Source organism: Chaetodon trifascialis, chromosome 18, assembly GCF_039877785.1.
Source record: "Chaetodon trifascialis isolate fChaTrf1 chromosome 18, fChaTrf1.hap1, whole genome shotgun sequence".
Classification (NCBI taxonomy): Eukaryota; Metazoa; Chordata; class Actinopteri; order Chaetodontiformes; family Chaetodontidae; genus Chaetodon; species Chaetodon trifascialis.
The window spans coordinates 12,887,674-12,912,915 of NC_092073.1; the positions used below are offsets into that span (position 1 = coordinate 12,887,674).

General features: G+C 42.9%; 3 protein-coding genes across 3 annotated transcripts; 2 read left to right on the top strand and 1 right to left on the bottom strand.

The window, feature by feature from the left end:
- The first annotated feature begins 1,214 nt into the window (after nt 1–1,214).
- Nucleotides 1,215–6,026, top strand: LOC139346924 (uncharacterized). The gene is made up of 6 exons (XM_070986300.1): nt 1,215–1,634; nt 3,389–3,436; nt 4,452–4,562; nt 4,945–5,061; nt 5,364–5,444; nt 5,544–6,026. The coding sequence occupies exons 1-6, from the start codon at nt 1,512–1,514 to the stop codon at nt 5,613–5,615; spliced, it is 552 nt and encodes a 183-aa protein (XP_070842401.1). The 5' UTR covers nt 1,215–1,511; the 3' UTR covers nt 5,616–6,026.
- Nucleotides 6,027–14,956: 8,930 nt separating this feature from the next.
- ndufb4 (NADH:ubiquinone oxidoreductase subunit B4) lies at nt 14,957–17,210 on the top strand. Its single transcript, XM_070986580.1, has 3 exons — nt 14,957–15,150; nt 16,061–16,204; nt 17,056–17,210. The coding sequence occupies exons 1-3, from the start codon at nt 14,974–14,976 to the stop codon at nt 17,116–17,118; spliced, it is 384 nt and encodes a 127-aa protein (XP_070842681.1). The 5' UTR covers nt 14,957–14,973; the 3' UTR covers nt 17,119–17,210.
- Nucleotides 17,211–17,637: 427 nt separating this feature from the next.
- Nucleotides 17,638–24,781, bottom strand: hgd (homogentisate 1,2-dioxygenase). Its single transcript, XM_070986581.1, has 14 exons — nt 24,683–24,781; nt 23,452–23,523; nt 23,079–23,167; nt 22,867–22,972; nt 22,225–22,284; nt 22,050–22,141; nt 21,874–21,908; nt 21,666–21,745; nt 21,270–21,369; nt 20,679–20,803; nt 18,801–18,905; nt 18,549–18,675; nt 17,934–18,115; nt 17,638–17,797 (listed from the first exon to the last, which is right to left on the bottom strand). Exons 1-14 carry the CDS (start codon nt 24,695–24,697, stop codon nt 17,654–17,656), a joined length of 1,332 nt encoding a protein of 443 aa, XP_070842682.1. The 5' UTR covers nt 24,698–24,781; the 3' UTR covers nt 17,638–17,653.
- Nucleotides 24,782–25,242: the final 461 nt, after the last annotated feature.

A 25,242-nucleotide genomic window follows, 5' to 3' on the forward strand; every position in this document is an offset into this window, starting at 1 on the left:
CACTAACATGGCTGACATGTTTGTCCACTCTTCAGTGCATTTGGGATTGGCTGCCAAGTAAAGCAATGTTTTTGCTGTTTTGAGGTCATTTTTCACTCTTCCCTTCCTTTGTCTCCTGACGAAACATCCCCTCCATCAATTCACATCATTAGCCTAAGCTGTCTAGCCAGTGGTCTCGCTGAACCTCCAGGGAGAAGCATGCAACAGCGATTCATACGCAGTGTCAAACATATCTCAGAAAAAAAAGTGAAGGCGAGGGAGGGATTGGGAATGAAGATGAATAACCATCTTTCATTTTCCCACTCAAACTGTGACTCACTCGGAAATTGTCAGAGACATTACAGATGCTTTCACAATCCTGTTCAAGTTTGTTGAGTGAGAAGCAACATCACTGATACGCTAGAGGACAGGAAAGCGGTGTATGGACTTGTCTTGGACTGGAAATGAAACTTTAATATCCACAATTTTCACAGCGGTGCATGTTTCGAACCGAAGCGGGAGACAATTCCTCTGTGACCTGCAGCCTGAGGCTTGAAGACTTGATTCTCGTCTCTCTCACTCCCACTCACTCTTTCCATCCTGTAATACACCTTGAGACAGGGCGCCTATTCATCTACAACTTGCCCCATCAGGAGATGCATTCTTTATGGCGTGCTACGTTTTAAAGGCTATATAAACTCCCACAGAGGTGTATTATCCCATCTCAACAGGCTTTGCAGGTAATGTAAAACATACTGTACAATTTTAACAGAAAACCCTCCTGTTTTTCAGCCTTTTCTTTCCCAGCTGATCATGAGAACTTTCCTTAAACCATAATAGACTCATCATGATTATGCACATCTGACAATTCTGATTTCATCTCCTTTGCCAGTCTTCAGTCAACAGTAGTCTGCAAGCTGAAAGATGGATTGACAGTGTTGATAGCTGCTGTATATTCCACTGAGAAGTCTACTGAGGAGTAATCACTGTAATTCTAAAAGGCTTACTGAAGTGTTTGGATCAGTGCAGAACTATATAAACAGCACAAGGAAAGAGATTCATCTACAGTGAGCCAGCAGACAAATTCACCACATAATGCCGCATTTCTTCAAGACATTACAAGAACTAAACCAGCAATTTTTCATTTGTTATGTGCAGAGGTTTGACAACGCAAGTTTCCTCCCCCCCCCCCATCTGTCTCTCCACTCTCTCTGTGCTCTCTCTTATTTACGCACACTTTGGCAGGAGCTACTGTGCAGGCATAAGTGGAAAATGTCCTTCATACTCGTCTAAGGGTAGGGTTAGTGGAGTAGGGGGAGATTTTTAAAGGGGAGGCCCTCAAGATGTCTGACATGTTTCTGCAGGACCGCAGGCCACTGGCTGGCGCATAGCACAGGCTTGTGGTGGGCTGTTTGTCTGCGTGAAGCTGGCATGGCCTCCCGTTCCCCTGCATCTGTTCCCCATTAGCAGAGCCGAGAGTATAAAGCAGAGAGCTGACAGGGGCTGGGAACACTCGAGTTCCTGCCTGGATCATGGGGTTTACTATCTGGCTGTGCGTGCTCTGCCTGCAGGCGAGCCTGCTGTCACACGCCCTCGACTGCTCAGGAGCAACACAGGGAGAGCTGTGTGTCAGCGGACGGACCGCAGACGGACAGGTAAGAGACGCACTTCTAATGGATGTGATAGTTAGGGAAGGAGAGCGGTAACCAAGGTGTTCATTAGGTATCAGTCATCATCTGTGCTGTTGTGACACTACAGAGGTAAGTGCAGCCTAGTTGAGTCTGTTTAAATGCTGTTTGCCAGACCAAATTACATAATAACTAACCCTTCTCTGAGATGAAAGTCAAAAGAATCTGAATTATCAGCGTTTTTTTCCAAGAAGGACATTGCTGAACATGACATAACACAAGCTGGCAGTGACAAGTCAGTTTGATCTTGATTTTAAGAGAATGGTATGTTTAAAATTTGGAAAACAACAGTAAAATCCTAAAACTGTTTAGACATTTCCGTCAGCATCTTTTGTACACGGTACGTCTCAGTTGACTTAAAGTTTGAAACTCTGTCTCAAACTCATCTGCTTCTAATAAGCAACATTTCCTCAATGTGACAATGTGACATGTGGCATATATTTAAAAGGGAAATCAGTCAGGATTCATTGCTTATCAATCAGTATAATTGATGAAAATCTTGAATAATTTGTACATTTCGGCAGAAATGACTGGAAGCATAGTGATTTTTGCTCAGACAGTGTGGTTAGTGTTTATACTGTAGCTCAGGTCAGAGGAAGCCAGTAACTCTGCTGGAATGTAAGTTCACTCTGGCTCCTTCGAAAGAGGCTGCTGTGACAATAACAGTGGTCAAGTGTGTTTCGGGATGACAGGAGACGTGCATAGTCTAACCCTGACCTGTGGAGACGTATAATTTTTTTTCTAACAGAAACAAAGTCCCATTGTAATGGTTTTTGCAGTCATAATGCCACCGCACCAAAAATACACCCCTCCGTGGAATAAAATCTTTCAGCTCCCTTTTGGGCTTTTCATGTGGCGAGCCGGCTGTTATACTTTAAACTTGTGGTTAGCATTTTTCTGTGGACAGTCCTCATGTTCTGTCCAAAGTAATCACCCTCATCTGGACAAGGGATTCGACAGCTGCAGGAGGAGAGAGGCGGATTTTCAGCCACACATGAAAGAGTTTTCATTGGGCATTCTGTTCCATCTGAGGGAGTTTGTGCCACATATGTGCTTTTCTGCAGCCGCTATTTGTATTGTAATTACAGCATGCACAATTTTAAGCTTCAAATGTGGTGGGAACTAACTAATACCCGATGCAGCATCTTTTCAGAGGCTACATTTGGTTCGGTTTACTTGTCCTTTGCCTTTTCCCACCAAGGTCATTTGTGTTTATAATGGAGTGGAATACACTGAATGAGTAATTTATAGGACTGGGCAACACATAACAGCAGAAAGCCAGATGGATTGTGGCAGGTTTTTGAGGCAGAATTTTGCTAAATATCATACACACAAAACACTCACATACACACGCATGCAAAACACAGCCAGAACACCCAGAAGGTCACAAGTGTGGCCTCCGCCCAGATATACTGCCGTGTTTGGCAACTTGGATACTGAAGAATTATTTGCTTTGTCAAGTAATGACATAAATAAGTTTGAAAGGACATGCTTTGGACTATTTACTTACCATATTACTGAATATCACATATTCATAGTTAACAAGGCACGGGCCAGCTTTCTAATTAGTATGCGCTAACAGTACGATGTATGATATCAATGCACTGAAGTGTGCTACAGCTTAAAAATATGCATGTCTTTGTAGTATAAATCCACTTTGGTAATGAAAAAGATAAAAACAGCATGAGTGTTAACTCTTCCTCTCCTCTCCCTCTTCTCAGTATGATGATCAGAAGCAGCAGAGGGCGCTACCCTTAACTGAAGGACTGGTATGTGGCACCACATAGTCACTTGCTATCCCGCTCAAGGTTACTGCCTCAGTCTGAATCCATCAGTTTCTCTGAGAGAGGGCTCCAGTTCAGAGCAAGTTTAACTCTGCCAAAGCAGGCATACGATAAGGGAAAAGAAATCATGGTGGTGGAAAGATGAGGCAGAAACAAACAACAGAGGGAACTTAATAATGATATGATGTAATTGTGGCAAAGCTATCTGGCAGCGAAACCATAGAAGCATTGCAGTTTTTGAAACTGCTGCGAGAAGCAGACACAAGTTACTGAAGTCCCTGACACACACACACGCAAGCAATGTGTGTGTCCCTGCAGTGAGCATATTGCAATTATCCTTCATCTCTAAAACTGCACAGCTGTTGTGCCACAGCAATTTCTCAAATATTCCACAAAGCTCACTCCACAATGAAAACTAAAACAATCATCAAAATGTAGGTCAACAGCAATCACTCTAAGCACTTTAAATGGCGTCGCAAGTGATTGCGAGGCAAATATTTTGTAGCTCATGTAGGCGCTGTTGTTTTCTAAAGAATGGAAAAAAGGAAAGAGTAGGAAGTTATTATCCAACGCTGGAAACAGTCTTTTTATTTCCACACTTATGTAACTTTGAGGGAAAAGGGGACTGATGGAGTGAAAGCCCTGCAGTACCGTTATAAATTTACCACAAAGTCCTAATTGGTAAACTGAAACCTGTTGTTTCTCAAAGTGACAGTCCATTTATTAGGAAAATGAGTGGATCAATGGCAACGCTTCACTTATGTGCAGATCAATGAGAAATGCAGGAAATGCCGGAGCCACTGGCAATAATAATTTTACCATTTCCTCCCACTGATGTTGGAGATTGACATCCAATTAAAGAAAAGAGACCGAATGTGGCGACAGACAGGGCAGAACAGGACAGGACATAAGACCTGACGCGCTTTACCACACAGGGAGAGACGTGCAGGAGTTGTTGTTTCACTCTGTGGTTGTGGTTGTGACTGTGTCACCCTTGTAGGTTTTGTGCAGACATAAGAGACAGCTGCAGCAGAGGGGTCCCACCCACCTGAGCCGCTCCAGCCTGCCTGGGGCCGTCTCTGTCAAAGGCTTCCCCAACACTCTCATCCAGGTAAACCACACTTGTTAGTCACGCAGGAGTCAGAGGGAGCAAAAAGCCAAACGCGGGGGAGGTGGGGACTGGTTTACAGTGATGACTGCTGCTGCCAAAGGTCCAGTGAAGTCTTAGTCATACTGCATCATCTGAATGTGCTCAAGAAATGATGCATCGAAACCACATTATTCGTTCACTGATTTGATTTAAAAAAGCGCCACATACGAGCAAATATGTTACAATAGTCAACAATAGAATATGTTACAATAACACTGCACTGAGAGGATGACAATGACAAACGCAATGTTCAGAAAAAGCTGTTTTTCAAAGAGAGCGCATGCTGTATATATTATGTATCGATGTATATACTGCACTAATCTCTGTGTCTATGGGCTCTTAGGCTGATCGGTCCAGGCGACACTTGGTTCAAGCTGCGAATAAGAAAAAGAACAAGCGTAAATCCCGCGTCGGCTCCTTCTCCCTCCTTAGCAACGACAAGACATCCACCCCCCTACAGGTGAGTCTCCATGGCAACCCCCGAGCAGAGGAAACAGCTGGGGCAAAGAGGCCGGATGTGCAGGCAGAGTTATAAGGCCACCTTCCTCGGTTTTATTGGATCTGCTTGGCCTACACACTGGTATAATCTGTTGGCTGAAATGGCCTTTTCCTATCAGGCAGTCATTCAGACTGTGTCCTTTCAGTTCTGCAATGGAAAATGTTCAAAATAGTCTCTTACGCTGGAATAAGTTGATGCCCTCGCAGAAAATGTCAGCTGTTTAGAAACCTCACTTTCCTGTGTGGGATTTCACTTCACTACAGGTGGTTAGAGCGAGGAGACAGGTGAAGGTCGATCCACCCAAGAGGGGCAGCTCGGGTCGTTCTGGGGCTTTCTCTGTCCTGGTGAGTCATTATTTAGTGTCACCACATTAATTTATTCGCCTTAACACGAATGTACTACTTCTTATGAATATTTACATGGCGTGTTTTCTGCTCTGCCAGGGAGATCCACAGAATGACGGACAGAACGACAGACCCAAAAGAAGCGCACAGAAGATGGGCGCTGCAAAATAAAATGTTCCTTCTGGCAAAGCCTAACAAAGAGTGTGCACATTACAAATGTGTCCACATTCTACTAAAAAAATAATGTAAACAAACTGAAGATCGGTGTGAACATCTGACATTTGGAATAAGAACTTGTTTATTTGAGTAATCTAGAGGTGTGTTGTCCACCATTGCTGTTTCATCTGTAAGCTCGCTTACTAGTACCAGCCAGTGCACTTACGGATTCTTTTTATGTACTATTTTAAGTTTCTAATATATTCCTGCATGTTATACAATCACAAAAGATCCCATATTAATATTCTAGTTTGCCGTTTTGTTGTAACCTATTTAATCACAGATTCCTTATGAAGATTGGGGGTATATTTTTGCAGAAATATGTCTTGTGTTGTCGTATCAGATTTCAATAAAAGTTTAGAGGAGAAATATGGTGTCAAAGTCTTTAAACATTAAGCACTTTATGCTCCACTAGAGCCTTCTCCATAAAGCTGGATAATAGTTTTACACTCTCAGCTCCATTAAGAAATTGTATGATTTTTTTGTAGCCACTCAGTCTTTTCCCTCTCCCTCCCTTGGTTGCCTAGAATAACATTATTTTACCACACAAGGGTCTGTGAAACTGCCTACAAGTGATTCATAAAATAAGGTATCATGGGGTTGAAACGCCTGTAAGTCCCCAATTACAGGTAGCAGGTAGTGTTGCAGCTTTTGTGCATGGTTGGCAAAGATGGCAGCAGCATAAACCAGCAGGAACCTCTTTTCTATGAAAGGCCATAATCCATTTACATTACAGCAGCTAAAGGCAGATAGCCTGCGTGTGCAAGAGAGAGAAAAATCTAAATGTAGTCCAGACCATCTGTTTCAGGAGTCAAATTCTATCTATTTAAATATCTTGAGTCATTTTTAATTCATTTGACCAGGAATGGAAAGGCAGTATGGTCTGGACCAGAAGATTTGAGTGTTTCTGCAGGACACTGACGTAAATGTGTGCACAAAATCTGATCTGCTCTGCATCTGGGTCTCTGCCTATTTACGGCATATCAGATTAAACGAATCACCTGTAGCGCTGAGAAAAGCAGTACTGTGCTGTGATGGGTGTGTGCTGGGTTAAAAATAAAAGCAGCGCAAATTATATTTAAATTTGTACTCATTTGTGCAAATTTGTGCCCACTTTGGGTGGGCCCCAAAGTGATGCCACCAAAAAAATCCAGAGCATGAGGCAATCTGATGAGGAAAATGAGCCTGTGTAAAAGTGTAAGGCAATCTAAGCGAATAGGATGACTCATCCTCCGCTCATTTACTGATCAAAGCCCTCAGCTCATGACGTAGGTATGCAGTACTCACAGTCTCATTATTATGGTTTTACAGACACAAACAGAGGGAAAAGGAAAAAATAACACAACAAAATGTTATTTATAAACTTGACATTTTCCCTGAAGCACATAATTGGTGCTGAATATGCTTCAGCAGCTCACTCTGGGAGAATATAGACGAGTGTAAGGTCCCCAGTTGCAGATGCAGTCATCAGATAAACTGTATTAGCTGGTTGTGAACTGCCTTGGTTGGTGTTGTCTTGGTGACAAACCACCACAGGATGCCATTGTGATTTCGCCGAAGCAGCAACGCTCTGATAAAGACCAAGATCTTATTATTCCCATTTAGACGCAACAAGAGAGCCATGGCTTGAGCTCACTCCCCTGTCATTGTCTCTCTCTCACACATACACACTGCTGTGACGTCTGCCAGCAGGGTATCACTGACTGACTGTACCCTTGGGCTAATGCATCCTGGGAACCTCCCGGTTGATGACCTGATGGAACTTGGCAAAAGTGTCTGAGTGTGAGTATTCATTGCGCACACAAAGAGATTAATCTTAAAAAGCTGCATTACTGCCCAGAGACACGTTGTAAATAGCAATCAACCATGTAAACCCATTTCCTCCACTGATGTGAAGATTAAATCGAAGAAGCCGTGTTATGCTTTTGGGGTTTTTTCCTCTCTAGAAGGTCGAGTCTGTAGGATTTAGGGGGATTAATCAGCAGAAATGTAAAATAATCACAGTTATGTTTTCATTAGCGTCTAATCACCTGAGAATAAGAGTGGTTGTGTTTTTATTTAATTTCACCCAGAACTGATAAACCAAACACTGGCTGCACAAAAAGCCTTTCATGTGTGTCGCAGGTGAGACGAGGGGGATCTGCAACCGCACCTCTAGATGCCACTAAATCCAACACACTAGACTTTTAAGTGTGTTATAGAGCTTTTGTGTGCATATAAAAGGTCTGAAAGGTTAGCGTTAGCATGGATAACGTGGATAATGTTTATTTTTCATGGAAATAAGGTGGAAATGTTGCCATTTTCATTTCTCTTCTGTCTGCTTGAACAGTACAAGCTCAAAGAGCGATCAATACCAGAATTCTGTCGGTCAATTCAAACTTGGAAGTTTTGCCGTTTTCTGATGTTCTGCTGATTATTTTGCCTTTTGAACTTTAGCATTAGTGTGTTGCGTGGCTAATGTGGCTACTCCCACAGGCTGGGGTGATGTTGGAATAACTTTGTAATAATGAGGGATAGTCAAGAAAGATGTGTGAACGTTCAGCCTCTTTTGAAGCCAGTTATATAGAGCAGGAGGTTGGATGCCAGTAGCTGTTTTTTCATGTAACTTTTTGCCTAATTTTTTCTCCAGCTAGCATTAGCTTTGTTGTGATGCATGACCAGAAATGTGTGTGTGTGTGTTGCTGTAGTTAAGAAGTGGTTGTTGTTGTGATATTCATGGCTAGACTCGGTCATAGGCAGTGATTCTTTGGCTGCAAAAACACTGATGCAGAAACATGGATGGTGCGCACTCAGGCCTTTAAGAGCTGACCAATCAGAGCAGCATTTCGTAAGCGGGGCCTCAAAGAGATGGGATCTGAAATGGACAGTTACTGCAGCAGTTTATAGTATGAGAATAATATTGGGTTTTTTGAGCATTAAAGCTAAAGCTATTCTAGTAGAATCCCCCAAATAAAAGCATGGGCCTCAAAATGAGCATAATATGGCCTCTTTAAAGTTCAGACTTCAATCTGTGTCCCTGTGTGTGGTCAATACAAAGGGAATCCTCACAGCCTTTTTTCAGTCATTGTGGTTGTGTAATGGTGTGTGGCATTGTTTCCGCTCTGGTCTGGGTTCAGTCATCTCCTTGAGAACAAAGCTGATGATAATCACGACGAACAAAATCATTTGGAAGCCTTCAATCTATAGGACTGTGGTAGGAAATGGTGAAAGCAGAGTGATATGTCAGAATTTCCCATAAAAGCTCAGTCAGGTTCATACGTAGTTAGTGGCTTACAGTCAACATCCTTTTCAAGCAGTGGAAACCACGGCCTAAGTATTAGTTTCTGTTGACAGGGGCATCTCATCCCAAACAACATGCAATGTGGGAAAAGACAGACACAAACAAGTAGTATGTTCGCAATGCGTAGCAAGTTAGTCTTTAAGGAAGACAGGATCAACTCTGAGTCAGGAACTGCGCCCAAATATTCTGCAAACCGCCCAGAGTTGAAAAACTTCGTTCTGTGTCTTGACTTTCATATTTATCACGGTGTGAATTACACTGCTTAGGGGATAATTCCAGTTCATTACAAAGCAGCTTTTGTAGCTTGGTATCATTTGGATTGGTGATGAAAAGGAAATCAGGAAACATTTTAAACAAACCCCCAGACAAACTTCATGTCTTTGGTTTATTCAGACATTCAGATAAGTCTGCTGTTGGGCCCATCTAGAGAAACAATAAATCAGTAACAGCTACGTAGACAAGAGTAGGAATGGGGACATCCACGTCCTACATAGTTACTGAGCTACCTTGCTAAATTCATTAAAAACAGGGACAGAAAAATGGGGACAAGTGTGCAAGTGACTTAAGCTCCTGCACGTCAACTTGAGTCTTGAACGAAAAGTTTAACATTTTGGCAAATTAGCTTATTTGGCCTACTTAGCTTATCACAAAGACTCTGTTCAAAGGTGGCTAATTGTGCCGACCAGCAACTCTACCAGTGTTCCTCAATCACAACAATTACTTTGGTCCATATAGTGTTACCTTAACTGCTGGAAAATATGGCCAAATCTATGAAAAATCAACCCCGGTTGTAATAACCCAGAATTATCTTTTAACTTCATTGCACCAGGCTGTAAAAGGTCAGAAAGTGTTGTATTAACTGACCACTTTCCATAAAGGATGACTTCTCTGTGATTGACAGTCAAGACAAGGTACTCCCTACTCAGTATTCCTGCAGTGGCTCTCCTCGTCTATTCTCTGTTCCAGCTGACCTCAGACTGTGACCACGCTTTCAGGCTGAGTTTGGCTCCTTCTCTTCATCTCCTGCCACTTCCAATCAGATCAGATACAGGGCGTTGGCTGTCTTCCCTCACCTCGTGTCATTCCTCTCTGGCCTAACACCACCTCCCCCAAACAGCCTCCCTAACTCTGCCTGTCAAAACTTCCTCTAACTGCTGTCACAGCGGCCCAGCCCTGTCACATCACTCCGGGCGTAATGAAGAAAAGGCAGAGGGAGACAGAGATGTATGTGTGATATGTGTAAGTCCTCAGTAACAGTGTTGTGATGTCAGCTCAATATATCAGCCTGCTGACCTTTGAGCGTGTATGGCAGTGGGAGGGTTATTTATGGGCCAATGCAGAATTCATTGACTTTTCCAGGCTCTCGCAGCTTCTTATTATAAACAAAACCATCGTCTGTACATCCAGAGGCAGTCTGCCAGCTGCAGTCCTTTCAGTTTGTCACTAAAAACAACTGTCTGAGGAAATCCAACATTGGCGATGATTGAAGTCATAAAATGTACAGAATTGAGAAAAATTGTTGGTTTAAGCTTTTTAATTCATCTAACATATTCAAACTGGTTTATAAAGAGCTTCTTTAACACAATAAGAGCAAAAAATCTCTGCCAAAATGTGTTTTACAAGGTACTGGCATGCCAACAGCAACAAGCTGGATGCTGATCCTCACAGCCCGGGCATCAAGAGTCTCCACATCCTCCACCATAAGTAATTCAGGGGCAATAAATGTCTTTTGGTTTGGAGCGAATTTTGCCAGAGAAATCTGAAAGTAGACATTAAAGCCAAGCACTGAGACGAACATAGCTGAAAGAAAAATGCAGGATTTTGTCTATTCCGTTTCTGGGCAATTTATCTGTGCAGCTCTCCTTGAAGATGATGGATGCCTGCTGAGTCACTGCCACGGGCCAATCTCAGCCCTGCTCAGTACATTAAAGCAGAAAATATTGCTGAGTTTGACCCGCTGCCCACTATACAGGTCCACGGACAGCTGATTTATTAAGAAGGGAATACGCTCAGACAGGGTGAATCAATTTCATAGATATAGATTAGAATAGGATGGCAGAGAGAATTTGTGATGAATTGAGAAAGCAGCATTTCTTAAAAATATATCTCGGGGAATAAGGAGCCAACGTGTCATAAATTTGGCTGGTAACTAAGCTAAAGAAATCTGTGAATCAATCACAATTGGCATAATTCAGTTGCATAAACAGGACACGGGATTCAGAGTGAGAAATAAGCCCGAGCAGAGAGATGAATGCGAGGCAGGTCTGGTCCAGTCTGAGCAAAGTGGACTGAAACGTGATCGTTCTCCCTCTCATCCTCTTTCCTCTTTGGTATGACACGAAGGTCGTCGCAGGCTGTGAAGTGGACAGGGCTGTCAGTGAAGAGAGGAGCTGAGAGGGCAGCGCAGGGAGCTCGGCAGGCAGGGGAGGAATTCAAATGAGCCTGAGGTATTTAAGATGGAGCCACGAAGTTGAAAACTTCTTGTAAAGGCTGTAAAAGACAACTATGTCTCCTCAGGAATCGGCAGGGAGGGAGGGATGGGCAGGCTGGAGAAGGTAATATGGACTTGGGAGGTACAGAATGTCGGCTGGAAATAGCTTCCAGCCACCACCTCATTGACTTTGCAACCATTTGTGAAAATTACAAAGGCTCTAAACTGGCACAATTATGTACTGTAGATGAAAACAAGGGTGGAAAGGAACATTGCATTCCTCAGTTACATTCCTCAAGGGCAGCACAGTAATGGAATCTCTGGGTCAGGAAATATTATGAATAAGTATCAAAGAGCAGCATGACACATTAGGTCATTGTCTCTAAGTCTACTTAAACTCCTTCAGGGAGCTTTGGTGATGAATAAGGAGAAAAGTACTTTTAGTTTGTGGTTGGAAAAGTAACCTACTTCCACTTTCCAAGCCAGACTCACATGTATAAGTCATTTTAAAAGCCCAAACAGCATAAAATGACTTCTGATTACTTGGAGTGATTAAGTCTTGCAAGGTAGCACACACTGCTGATAGAAATCATCTATGTCCTTTCATTCCTTATCTATCTCTCAGTCTGTGACTGGCTCCATATCTATATCGCATCCTTGTCTCTCTATTATCTTATCAAAAGCTTTGCACAGTGAGTGCATCAAAATAAACGTCAGTCAGCATGACTGATGTTCGATAAAGAAAAATATGCCAAATGTCCTGTGGAGGGAAAGACATAAAGAGGTGTGGAAGCTGAGAGGAAAGGACGCACACTGACAGAAAAAAAGTGGCTACTGTGCCCGCAGCTCAGAAACTTCCCAGAGTTCAACTACAAGTCCATGGGGTCTGCCGAGTGCCAGCCATGGCAGAAACATTAATATTTCATTTGAAGCAAAATCTCTCTCTGAACATTAGAAAGAGAGAGGAGTCTTGTTGGCCTGGGAGTGTGGTCTCACATTGAATTTTGAAGTCATAAATGGATGCTTCAAAACTGCAGAGCGGGTGGTGCTTTAGAGGTCCTGAGAGGACAATAAATCATTTGGTCACACGTACTGTAGCTACGCTTGGGCCTCTCTGGATCAAAGAGCTCTCTCAGTACCTCTGTACCACATACTCTACAACTCCACTACGAAGTGTAAGCAGGGAGAGAAAAAAGATCTCTGTGTGAGAAGTTACATCTATATATTGCATCATCCATTTGTAATAGCCCTGAGATATCAGTGAACAGGCTATGTGACAGCCCAGCTTCACTAAAATTACATCACTCTGGTGTATTAGCAAGTACAACAACCACATAAACCCTTACAAAACGCAATATGTTTGCAAGAATGTAGGAATGTAATACTGTATTTCTGTGTACTCTATCAATACCAGGATGTCTTGTTCTGACCATCCACAGGTGAATGTTATACACAAAAAAACATCATGCAAAAATGTAATCTTTCCAAAGGAACTCTAATGTAAATTCAGTGCACAAAGCTTCATTGGAAATGGGAAAATTAGCTCTATAATGTCATTGGTTACTGTATCTAGTGCCCTCTACAGTGGCGTGCCCATCCAGTGGAGAAAACATAATAAAGTGTCCTCTAAGGTCCCGTTCTAGTGGAGAGAACGCAATAAAGTGCCCTATGATAGCTCAATGTGCAAGAAAACACAATAAAAAGTCCTCTATGGTGCCCTTAAATTGGGTAAAACAATGCAGTGTCCTCTAGGGTCCCCTTCCAGTGGAGAAAATGTGATGCAGTGCATTAATGGGTGCCACTGAAATGGAGAAACATGATGCAGTGCCCTGTAGGGTGCCCTTGCAGTGGAGAAAATGCTGTGCAGTTCCATACAGGCTGTCTGACATGCTGTAAAAGGGTTTGGAACAGGGTCACCAGGACTTTCTGCATACTAGTGACCCACTGAATGCAGCTTTTGTTGCCTGTGCCCCTCAGACAGCCTGAGCTCATGTCACATTTAAAGCCTATGCCAACAAGTGGCACCATGTGGCTGTCAAAGGTATAAAGCAGTACTCTTATTAGCAGGAATGACATCACTCTTCACTGGTTTATCTTTAAAGGCAGCTCAGCAGATTCGTCTTTGCTGCTGTCAAAAAGTCTTGTTCTCTGGACTGAAGTGGAGTTGCATTTAGCCGGCATTAACGCTGCAGAGGTTTACTCAAGGCTTGCTGGAGATTGCCCCCTTGTGGTTGTGTTCTACAATGCAACATGTCTCAACTTCAACAGCAGTGCAACGACACATTGAGGGATTACACTTTTTCATTTGCGTGGAATCTACATGTGAAAAACAAAAAAACTGTGGAGAGCAATCAATGAATTTCAGCACACAGAACTTACTTTAATTGTTAACACTGAAACATAAATTTGCCCATTCTACATCCAAAGGGGAGTGTGTGTGTGTGTGTGTGTGTGTGTGTGTGTGTGTGTGTGTGTGTGTGTGTGTGTGTGTGTGTGTGTGTGTGTGTGTGTGTGTGTGTGTGTGTGGAAATGTGAATAAGAATCTCAAGGATTTTGCAAAAGAACTCCCAAAGATAACAGAAAACATTAAGCAGATGTTGCATTCACATCATTTCCTTCTTAACTGTGCAATAAAACCAGAGAGTGTAAAATGGTGCTGCACAATTAGGCCTAACAGCATCCATGAGGAAAGTTATGTGAGACCAAATGATTATTTCAACAAACATTTGCCCTCACTGGTTGCACCCTGGCCTGACTCCTTGGGGTTTTGCAGTTGCAGGGGGTCTTGGATAGATCAGTGGATGGGTCCTCCTTTTGACACTGGCCTCTGGGATGTCGTGCTGAGCTGACTGTCCTAAGGCCTTGTCCCTCTCCAGAGTCACCAGCATAGTTTGCTTTGCAACTGCTTGGTATTTTTCATGCATGCGCTTTAAGGCAGATTCGTAGCTGCTGCACTGCGCTTTAAGCTTTCGTATCTCCTCGATGAGCCTGTTTTTCTCCTGGATGACACGCTTATGCTGCAGACGGTGGAAGTCTCTGGCTTTCTGGATCCTCATCAGGGTCTCAGCTGCGGCAGAGGCTGCCAGTTTGTACTCCTTTCCCTCCCGTTGCGCGTTTTTCAGCTCGCTGTCCAGGCGCTTATTTTCAGTATACACGTCCGGTACCACACCAACCCGTCCTGTATCCAACAACCCTTTCTGTACCAACTCGCTCCACTCAGTCTGAAAACAGTCGAGTGTTTCTGTCATGCCCATTTGGAAGAGAAAGTTGCGGAGAAAGTCATCCACCGCCTCAGATTTGTGTGCGGTGGGCCTGGCAGCGGCAGCGGCTTCTGCCCGGTCTTGGATAGCTTTTACCGTTGCCTCCAAATCTTCTTCCCCTTCTGTCAAACTCCAGTCATCTTCCAAAGATATTTCTTCATACTGAAAGTCATCCTCACTTTCACTCTCCTCCTTTTTTTGGTTTTTGTTGGTGGCGCTCATGTTTTCATTTGACACATCCAGGGACACAAAGTTTTGTGGTTGTTATGGTGACTGTTCGGTCGTTCAACGCGAGATTTCACGAGTTCGCGTTTGCCCCATTGCATCCGCCAACAAGCAATCATGGCGGACTACCGAGAGGCGCCCTTGGCCACTCAGCCAAAAACACTGGACCCAAATGAGTATTTTCACGTCTCGACGAAGATGCGACAGGCCGAAAACCAGAGGGCAGCACTACGGGCGAATCTGAAGCTGCAGTATCAGACGCAACTCAACAACCCGCATAGACGCGAACTCATTGTAAGTGGCTACCTAACGTACAAGCTAGCAATGTCACCCTTGACAATGGCTCAGGCTACTTGCTAATGGTAGCATGTCAGGGCACATAAGTCACACAAACCCACGTTTACATAGGTATAGTAGTGTGGACTATAGTGTCGCATATTTATGTACACGTGTGTTAATATGCGGGACTGGGTGACATTAATGCACCAGGACGGTGTTATTTTTGACATGCGTTAGTGTGCATCGTTAACATTAGCTTATTAGGTTGATGTTGGAGTACTTAACGTTTCGCTGAATCAAAACGCTTTCAGACGACATTAATACTTTATTCCTACCTCAGCTGCTCACTTTTAACTACTATAACGACTTGGAGCCCAGTTCAGTATTTTGTCCTCAAAATTTAAAGTGGCTACCAACTAGCTAGCAATGGCTGAGAGGACTGCTATGTCCAGGCAAGTATGTTTAATTAAGATGAACTACAGCATATTGTCAATTCTAATTTACTTTCTTTGGCAGACCCACACTATATGATAGAGAAGATACCGTGTATCTTTTAAAATAAATGTACTGTTACTTCTAACAAAATTAGATATCCTATAAGGTACTTGCTACATACCTGTAGATAATATTGTTTCTCCTTATTGTAGTTCTCCTGCAGTCACTCACGTCTATTCTGTGCACACTTTGGCCTTTTTCACAGCAGACATTCTAGTTTGTCATAGCAGGAAAAGCACAGGTGTTCCTAATAACATTCACAATGCCTCAGCTTTACTCAGGTGACCCCCGCAGGTCATGACAGTGAGGCAGCACTGTTGTCTTCTTTGTAGTGATGTGTTGTAAATAATTGTTTGACTCTTTTGTCTGCAGATATTCTGTTTATAAAGGACAATCATTGAAATTTCATTCCATATTTCTGTCTTCACAGGAAGACCCTGCTTTGACACGCTGGGTGCATGCACGCGGCAACTCCTACCCAAACTTCAGGCCCACATTCAAGACATCCCTGCTGGGTGCAATGTTTGGAGTTGTGCCTCTTGTTTTCTTCTACTATGTCTTCAAGACAGACAGGGTACGAGACAAAATACACTGAGTCTCCTTTGTTTTGTTATCACAGAGTGCTTCATGAATGACATGACTCACTTATGACTCCATCTTTTAGCATAACTGAAATCTCTGTCGTACATATACATTGGCACATGTTAATGTCTGGTCCCAGAAACAAATCTAAACCAAGCATGGGCACACATATTGATCATTTCGAGAACCATTTAGTCACAGTTGCAGGCCACTGGCATTCTTTAGGGTATAGAGAGCAAGACTGACAGACTAAAACTAAAATAGGTAAAACTGAAATGGGAGAAGGAGGCATGAGACCACATGGGGTAATTTTACTTATGGTACAGAACTAATATCATATTTTTTAGTTACCCAAACACAGTGCTAATGCTGAAAGATTAGTTTTGCCTAAAATAATCCTAAAATATGGTCCATGGTCATAAATAGCATCGTAGATATGTGAGATGTTATTTAGTTGAAGATTGGGACTCATTCCCTTGTCTATAGGTGTGCAGTTGATGTGGTTTTCTTTTTTGTCACAGTTCCATTCAGATTAGAAATGAATGCTTCTCCTGAAATGCCGCCTGCTTTCATTTTCCTCCCCATTGTCATGGAGATTCACCTTCTAAATCCTCGCCAATAGAAATTCCAGCGAGAATTTTGTGCAATTGTCCCACTGCTGGGCTATCATGTTTGTCTCCCCGTCTCCGCTGGGAGGAAAAAGCTGCTTGAAAATCATACAGCACTCACTCATAAAACATGCAGTTGGCAAAATGTCCAGAAGGTGAAGAGGGTGAGGGTGATATGACTTTGTTGCCATGGAAACTGGATTAACCCATTATCTGTTTGTCATCTGTTTTACAGGATGCGAGGGAGAAGCAGATTCAGGATGGAACCCTCAAGCGCAAGTTCAGTTTGTCATCATGAGCTCTGATGTACAAAGACCTCCTTTATGCATTAGTGTTGTTGGTGCATGTAATTATTATTATCCAAATAAAATGATATTGTCAAAAACAGTTGTGGTTTTGATTGGTGAGGCCAATGTGTGAAATGGTGGCAAGACACGATACGTGTAGGGGCGCTGCACAAACAAATAGTAGAGCTGCATATGGACCGGTAGATACTGGCGTAGTGATGCACACAAGAGTGGATTTACATTTCAGTTGTAAGTGAAAACTTCCCTGCTAAAATCCTTTGTACAGGAGCAATTTACGTAGCCTAGACATGATTTTTATTGCAAACATGACAAACAACAAATTCAACAAATATGTTTTAATTTTGCATTTGCCAACTAATTTTAGTTGTCTGCATAAAATAAATGACTTTATTCCTTCTGTAAGTTCCTCAACAGACCTGATCAAACAACAGCCATGTTCCATATCGAGCTGATGATAGTTACTTTTTTTCTTAAAGTGAAATTACAGTGTTACCTTTGTATAAATGTGGTTTCTACTTTGCTTTACTACTGTTTGCTGGGTTTCCATTTGGGATCAAAGTGGCTGTTGAGATTTTCCCAGCACTGGTAGTAGCTCTTGTCAAGTCTCTGGCATGTTTGCAAACCCCACTTGGTCACTGCCATACTGAAGGATGATTCAAACATGAAAGCCTGAGGGAAGGAAAACACATGTAACAGATAGAATCACTGATATGATTTCCAAGTTTTTCTCATCAAATCCTTAATGGTGGCTTATTAATGTTGCCTCTCTAATTAACTTCTTTTTTTTTCTTTTTCTTTTTTTTACCATTGTTCCCTCCGCCACCCTCTCAGGTTTGAGCTCAGCAGTGCTGTTCTTCTCAAAGCAGTCAGCATCTGGGCCGTGTGGGGTCATTATGCTGTGGAGACTGGCCCCTCCTGGCTGGAAGCCCTCCTCTTTGGCCTCGTAGTGGCCTTTGATCAGACCCATGAACTCACTCATGCAGTTACCTAAAACGACAAGCAGGAGGTGCTGTAACACAGCGCTGCGCTGGGGACAGTGTGTTTGATCAAGAGCAAGCTGTAACACTGAGTTCCACTAGATGGCCTTACAGATCTATGGTGAAACAGACAAAAGGTGTGTGCAGTGGTGGTGCCTCAGTTGAAAGAGTCATACAGCAGGTGGATTGTTATCACCCACTGTCTTGACGCTGGTTGGGTAAATGGACATGTTAGCTTCTGGCTGGCTTGTTTCATTCCATGATAGACTAACATTAGCCTCATTAGACAGAATCTGAGACTTCCAATTGAATTAGGATTCAAATTCAGCCACTTCTTAACAACCAAGGTCTCACAATTCATCATTTTATCAGTCTTCCCTGCAAATTGCAAACAAAGCACGTGAGAGCTGAAGCAGGGCAAGTGTTTGTCATCGTGGTCTTACGGTGATAGTACGGTGGGCGGAAGGTGTGGTCGGCCACACCCCAGCGAGGGGGGAAGATCACAAAGTCAGCAATGGCCACACCTGGGCGCGTGGATTTAGCAGTCAGCACGGTGAAGATGGATGGATCCTACAGAGAGATGAGGAGGAAAACAACATGTGACTTCTAGCCAGTTAGGGTTGAGTCACCTCAAGGGCAGAAAACATGTATTACATCGTGGTGTAATTTGCTGGACTGTGTCCTTAAACTCTCACCGCATGGTCGAAGGCCACGCAGTTGATAACCATGAAGTTCTTCAGGTTGTATTTGTACGGTGTGTAGTTCCCGTGCCAAGCCACCACATTGAAAGGAGAGAAATCCTGTGTGCAGAGCACAGAATGAAACAAATAAGACGAGTCTACCCCAGCAACAAACACAAAAGACTTTAAATTGAGCTTTTCACAGGGAAAAAAGGAATAATGAATAATGTCTTTGTAATCTTAAATTCCCAGAGAGAGTACTTCTTGACATAAAGAGAAAAAAAACTGGTCATAATGAAAAGGGTTGATTGTGAAGGAGGGTGTGCTTCTTTCATTCTTTTTTCTCTTTCATTCCCCCTGTTCTTTGTGAAACGAGTCTCCAGGTATTATGGGGTAATTGGCTTCACAATCAAACTTTCCCAAACTTTGAGCATTTTGACGCTTGCGGCAGCACAGTTATGGGGGGAGGGAGCAGCAGTAACAGTGGGTGCAGAGATATTTCTTTATCTTGATTGTTAAAACCACAGCAATTTTATATAGTTTCTCTGTTCTGATAATGTCACTGCGAAAAAGACATTCAACAGCAGCTCTAAAATCAATATAGTTCATTACAACTCAAGCTGCCTCCTGAGTGACCTGCGTGCTCCTTCCACACATGCTCACGTACCCTTCCACACATGAACAGCTAATGCACACTAACAATAAAACCTCACCGACACATATGCTTATACAGAGATGTGCTTAAGTAAACTCATACACATTACATAACATAAATAATTCTGCAGAAAAGAAACCTTAACCGCACACAATTTTCAGTAGTTACTATACAAAAAGGCCTTTGGGAAACCCAGTGCAGGTAATCTCTTGGACACTCGTCTGTAGTAACTCCACTACATTCGATTAAAATCAAGGGGAAAAATGGAGGAGAGCAAGCACTTGCACACAAATGCACACAAAACACAAACATATTGGCCCAGTCAAGCAAATAATAAGTTAATTTGAGCAATTTCGGCGCTCTGCGGGGGAACAAAACAGCAGGACCAGACGGGAGCAGCAGCATCTTCCCTGAGATGAGGCCCCGCGTCCCCCACCTTTTTTTCCTACCCGTGCAGCCTCACCCTCCTGGCTCTGGGAAGGGTGGACACCAGGAAAAGAGTGTCAGGTGCAGACAGCAGCCTCCACCTCTGACACCCAGCGCCTAACAGTGGGCGGATACTCAAGCACAGGCAGCCACAGAGATGGAAAAATGTTTGTTTTGCTCCAAAAAGACAGTATCTTGCCCTTGTGTACTTCCTTCGATAAATAATAACGGTGTGGTTTGACATGGTTTCCACGGTTACAACCCCCCAACCCCCGCCCCTGACAAACCTCTCCTCCCACCTCCTCCCTGTCTCTGTAAAAAACCTCCTGTCAGACATTATGTGTCGATCCAATTATGTGCCCAACAGGACATTTCAGGAGGGGCAGGATCATTCCCTGAGTGAAATATGGTGAAATTAATGCTTAACTTAGAAAAGGTTTTTCCTACAAAGCAAAGCTTCACAGGTACACTGTCTGTAACTCCAAAATGCCTTAACTAATTATGAGTGATTAAGACTCATAAGGGAGTCGAGGCGGAAACCTGCTGAATGGATAACAGCTAACGCTTTGATATTAAATCATCAGGAATGGCAATTCAGTCAGCAGGAGCAGCTAATGGATCATATGCTTCACTTGGACAGCTTCCTGTAAGTAATTGTTGCGGTTCAATGGTGTTTACTGAAGCAAACACATACCTAAATAGGGTAATAGGCCAAGTATGCCATATGTGTGGCTCTCCTTTCATATACTGTCTGTGTACATGTGAGTGTACTGACACACAAACTGAAATGCCACCAAAAAAAACTACAACACCTGTTGGCAGGCGAAGAGCTTTCCTTGGTACTTGTTGATGATGGTGTAACCTGTGGCCACTTTGCGATCCTCATACCAAGCAACTGGACACAGGAAGTCTCTTGGGTTGGCCAGACCATTGGCTCCTGCGAATTATAGATACACAGTCATACATATGCACACACAAACACACCCAGAAATCCAAATCTTTAAAAGCAGGCAGCTCTGTGAGGCTGTACTTTAGCACAACAGTACTTTGACCTAAAGGTTAACATCGGCATGCTAACAGGCTCACTATGACAATGCTAATGTTCTGATCTTATGCAGGTGTTATTTAAAATGTTCGTTATTGTAGTTCAGCATGTTTAGCTAATTGCCTCTAAAGAAGTACAATGTATATGTATATATATGTGTGTGTGTGTGTGTGTGTGTGTGTGTGTGTGTACATATGTGTATGTATGTATGTATGTATGTATGTATGTATGTATGTATGTATGTATGTATGTATGTATGTATGTATGTATGTATGTATGTGTGTGTGTATGTGTGTATGTACACACACACACATGAAGGATGAACACGCATTCACACTCACAAACACCATGTGCACACCTATAGGTCCCAGGTCGGGGAGTTCAAATTTGGCTCCGTACACCTCCAGTATATAGCCTCTGGTTTCTCCAAACACATCCACACTGAAGCGCATCCCTTGCTGGACAAAACACATCAGAAGCAGCGGTGAAGGGAAATTTAGCACTGTGGGATGTACCAAAGCTGAAGGGACTTACAGGTTCATGGACTAATGTGTTTCAAAAAGCACGCGTGCTGCAAATCCTGGTGGTCACACTTTCTGTGGCTCAAATCTCTTTCCACTGTTATTTATTTTTAAGGTCACTTTTGGAAAAGTACCAAACTATGTCTTTCTAAATACAGCAAATGGGATGTGAGGGCAGACACAATGGTGGATTTCTGTGTGAAAACTGGGGAGATGAAAAACATAGACCTCACCTGGATGACACAGATCTCGTTCGGCTCGACCATCATTTTCCCAAACTCTGTGGTGATCAAGATCTCACCCTGCTGGGGGACTAGAGGGACAAACAGACAAAGAGAGGCAGAGAAAAGAAAATTTGAGGGAGAATAAGGACCGGGGATTTGAGCTATCATTGTTCTTGTGATGGATGACACTGAAAACATCAATAGCCCTTTCCCTCACCAATCAGAAAGTCTCCGTCTGAGTTGTTGAAGCACCTGGAACAAGAAAAAACAGAGAGAGCTCGGAAATGATCGTCATAGCGTAACCAAACCATTTTGTAGGTGTTTGATATGAGAAATGCATCCTATTTGTTACACGATGGGACACATTTGCACACAAAACCAGTGCATACGCACCTGTCAACCATGGAGGTGTTGCAGGTGTATATGTGGATGCAAATGCCGTTGCGAGATTTGGCATCTCCAGCACCACAGACAGTATGCAGACCCTGCAACACACAGATTTGCAAAATCAGTGAACTGAGAATCTTGAACGAAAAACGAATGTGGAAAACAAACGAGTTCAACTCACAGACACAAAGTCCACTTTCTTCTCTGTAGATTTGGGGATGGTGAACGGCAGCCATCGGAGCTGCGAGAGAAATTTCAGAGTCACAATCCACGTATTCACTATATGGAGAGAATTTAAAGGAGCTCATTGGTGCAGAGAAGTATTAAAGGCCCTTAAAACATTTTTTTAATTAGCTTCTTACTATGAGTGATGGGACTCAACTTCCAAAGTTAGAACTCATTGTTTTTTTAATTGACTTGAAGCGGGCAGGGCTCAGATGAAAATGTGATGTCACACGTGTCTGTGCACCAATCAGAGTCAACATTTGAATGTAAATGCAATGACAGTTGTTGGATTTCTTTGCTTACAGAACTATCAATCCATCCTGATCAAACCTCATGGTCTGGATGATGCAGATGAGTTGAGCTTTTGAATGTTAATGTGAGTTCAACATTTTGTAAAATAGGCTTGCTCACTTTATTCCAGAGAATTAAGAGATCAGCCAGGAGCCTACAGCCAAGAGCCAGTTATCTAAGCATAACAACTGGAAACAGAGGAAAACAGCTCTCTAAACATTTCAGGGTCTTTACCGCAATTCCAGGTTTCTCTACTTGAAGCAAAGACAACATCAGCAGGAACTCATCCTTTTGAGTCTTTCTATACCTGGTTGGGGTCAGGCTCCACTTCGTTCCAGTTCTCTGTTAGATTTCCACAGGGCACAGGGGTAAAAGGCTTATGTTTGACAGAGGGCAAAATGCGGTACAACCAGCTGGAGAGAGAAAAAGAACCAGTGTCAAGTCATTCCTCAAAACTAAGCTCCATTATGTCTTATGGTGGTAGGTGAGCTGATTTAAACGTCAGAAACAGGAGAATACCTCCTCTTGTTGGCTGGCCGCGGGCAGGTGAAGGCAGAGCCGGAGAGCTGCTCGGCGTAGAGGCCATAGGGACAGACCTGAGGATTGTTCTGCAGGGTCATAATACAGGATGTTAACACTGTGTGTTAAGTGAAGGGACCAGATTTTCAGATTTTCCTGTGAAACATAAACAAGTCGCACCTCCTAACCCCCGTGGTGTCACATTATCATCAGACAATTCACTTAAGCAAAAGAAAATGTGCAAAATCAGTGAATAAATTATTTAATTGATTAATGAAAAAAAGAAAAGATCCGAATGTGTGTTTTGCGTGTGTGTGTGTGTGTGTGTGTGTGTGTGTGTGTGTGTGTGTGTGTGTGTGTGTGTGTGTGATACCTGTCCCTCAGGTAAAGATCCAGGACAGCGAGGGTCTTCAGAGGAGAACTCGTTTCCAAAACCGCTCATGTACTGCAAGAGAAACACACCCCACACTCAAGTTGAGCCAAGTTAAAGTAAAAAATAAATAAAAACACATGTAAACACCATGCAGCTTCATTGTAATGCAGGATAAATGTGTTCATGCTGGTTATAATTAAATTTGAAGGCTTGTCATTAAGGCTTGTCTTTTTGCTAATTGTTGTCATATTGATTCACATTAGATCTATGATAAAACAAACTGCAGTCATGCCAAATTTCCCCCCTCGCAGTCACCCATTATTTTTGTGTTATTGTGTTACAGAAACACACTAATTGCACTCACATCCTCCACAGTACGCTTTGGTCAATATTTCAATTATGATAGGATTACTACTCTGCTATCCTTCTGCGCTGATCACCAGTAACCATGTCTTTCCTAACACAGACCTTGACGCCATGTAACGAAATCTTGCTGAGTCATTGTTAGTCTGCAGAAAGCACATGGATGGTTTCCATATGTGCGCGTCCATGCGCCTTTGGTGCGTCTGGAGAGCGCGCGTTAAAGCGTTTTTGCGGCTCCAGATTGAACCACAGAAGGATTTTATTGCGCAAAAAAAAATTCATTGGCTCAAAGCTAAAATCGCAAGAATTTTCATGATAAGTCGTTTTAGTCACGTTCATTCTTAAAATCCTCTTGAATGAAAGCTGTTGCCAACGAGCTGACATTTCCTCTTGTCCCAAACGCCAAACACCAGTGAAATGATGCGCACAGAGCATCAGCACTGGATTCAATTGTTTGGAAGTAACTTTCAATGATCACTTCACAAATACATGGCTGTAAAATTTAAATATATATACTGAAAAGAGGCTTTGCCACCTAAATATTATTGTTCTGCGAAGCTGTTGAGGCGCATCAGACCACATCTGGGCAGCTGCTGAATGCAGCGCTGTGATTGGTCGGAGGCAACGCCGCCCTTCAGTCAGCCGGTCTGCTTCTGTTACAGTTAATGATGGCTGGATGCGCAGTTTAACTTTGCGTTTTTCTGGTGCAAGATGTAAATGATTTACTCCTGTCCCTTATTCTGTCATGCAAACTCAGACTCAGTTACAATAATTTGAAACTTTTGGGGCTTGGCAGAAGCTCAGTTACTAAATATTAGGGAATAAACATTTCTATACCAAACACCATGATATAGAAGACATGCCTTACCTTGAGTCCAGCCATTGTGCTGTCAGTTCAAACTAAAGGCTGTTTCAGTGGTTACAAATCAACTCGCAGCTGTCCCTGTCTGCCTCTTAACGCATTCTCTGCGGACAAAATCCACTACAGGGCGCGTGTATGCCGCCTTATGAACTGAGAGAGAAAAGGGGGTTGGATTTGTACTCTTTCTCAATATGGGTTTAATTAGGCCTTGACAGGCTCTGTGACGCAACAGCAGTGTCTCATGCTAAGTTAAAAGGACGGGTCCGATGGCCAAAATGTGCGCAAACAAGGCCCAGTGTCACTGCCAAGACAAACAAAAGGCAAGGGTGCATTTAAAAGCTTTGAGTGCAGCTTACAGGTAACAAATAGGACCTATTTAACAGTTCATGAGGGAAGGACAGGCGGTATCTCAGACTATTGTTTATAGGGTCAGAGACAGCTGCAATCCTGGCATGACCTTTTAGTCTAATATTGATCAGGGGGAAATAACTATGGATGCTGGAGTATCATAAACTGATTATAGCCAGTGATAAAACTTATGTAGGCTAAAACAAAGAAAGGAAACA

Bases quoted from the DNA above. Each gene is read 5' to 3' on its own strand.
- hgd (XM_070986581.1), bottom strand. The intron at 23,168-23,451 runs GTATCACACACA...ATGACCCTGCAG, and splicing joins GATCTTTACCTGAGGGACAG to AACAATCCTCAGGTCTGTCC. The intron at 18,906-20,678 runs GTGTTGTAGTTT...CTCTGCACACAG, and splicing joins AGCTCTTCGCCTGCCAACAG to GATTTCTCTCCTTTCAATGT.
- ndufb4 (XM_070986580.1), top strand. From the start codon at position 14,974: ATGGCGGACTACCGAGAGGCGCCCTTGGCCACTCAGCCAAAAACACTG. The intron at 15,151-16,060 runs GTAAGTGGCTAC...CTGTCTTCACAG, and splicing joins CGCATAGACGCGAACTCATT to GAAGACCCTGCTTTGACACG. The intron at 16,205-17,055 runs GTACGAGACAAA...TCTGTTTTACAG, and splicing joins ATGTCTTCAAGACAGACAGG to GATGCGAGGGAGAAGCAGAT.
- LOC139346924 (XM_070986300.1), top strand. From the start codon at position 1,512: ATGGGGTTTACTATCTGGCTGTGCGTGCTCTGCCTGCAGGCGAGCCTG. The intron at 4,563-4,944 runs GTAAACCACACT...ATGGGCTCTTAG, and splicing joins TCCCCAACACTCTCATCCAG to GCTGATCGGTCCAGGCGACA. The intron at 5,062-5,363 runs GTGAGTCTCCAT...ACTTCACTACAG, and splicing joins AGACATCCACCCCCCTACAG to GTGGTTAGAGCGAGGAGACA.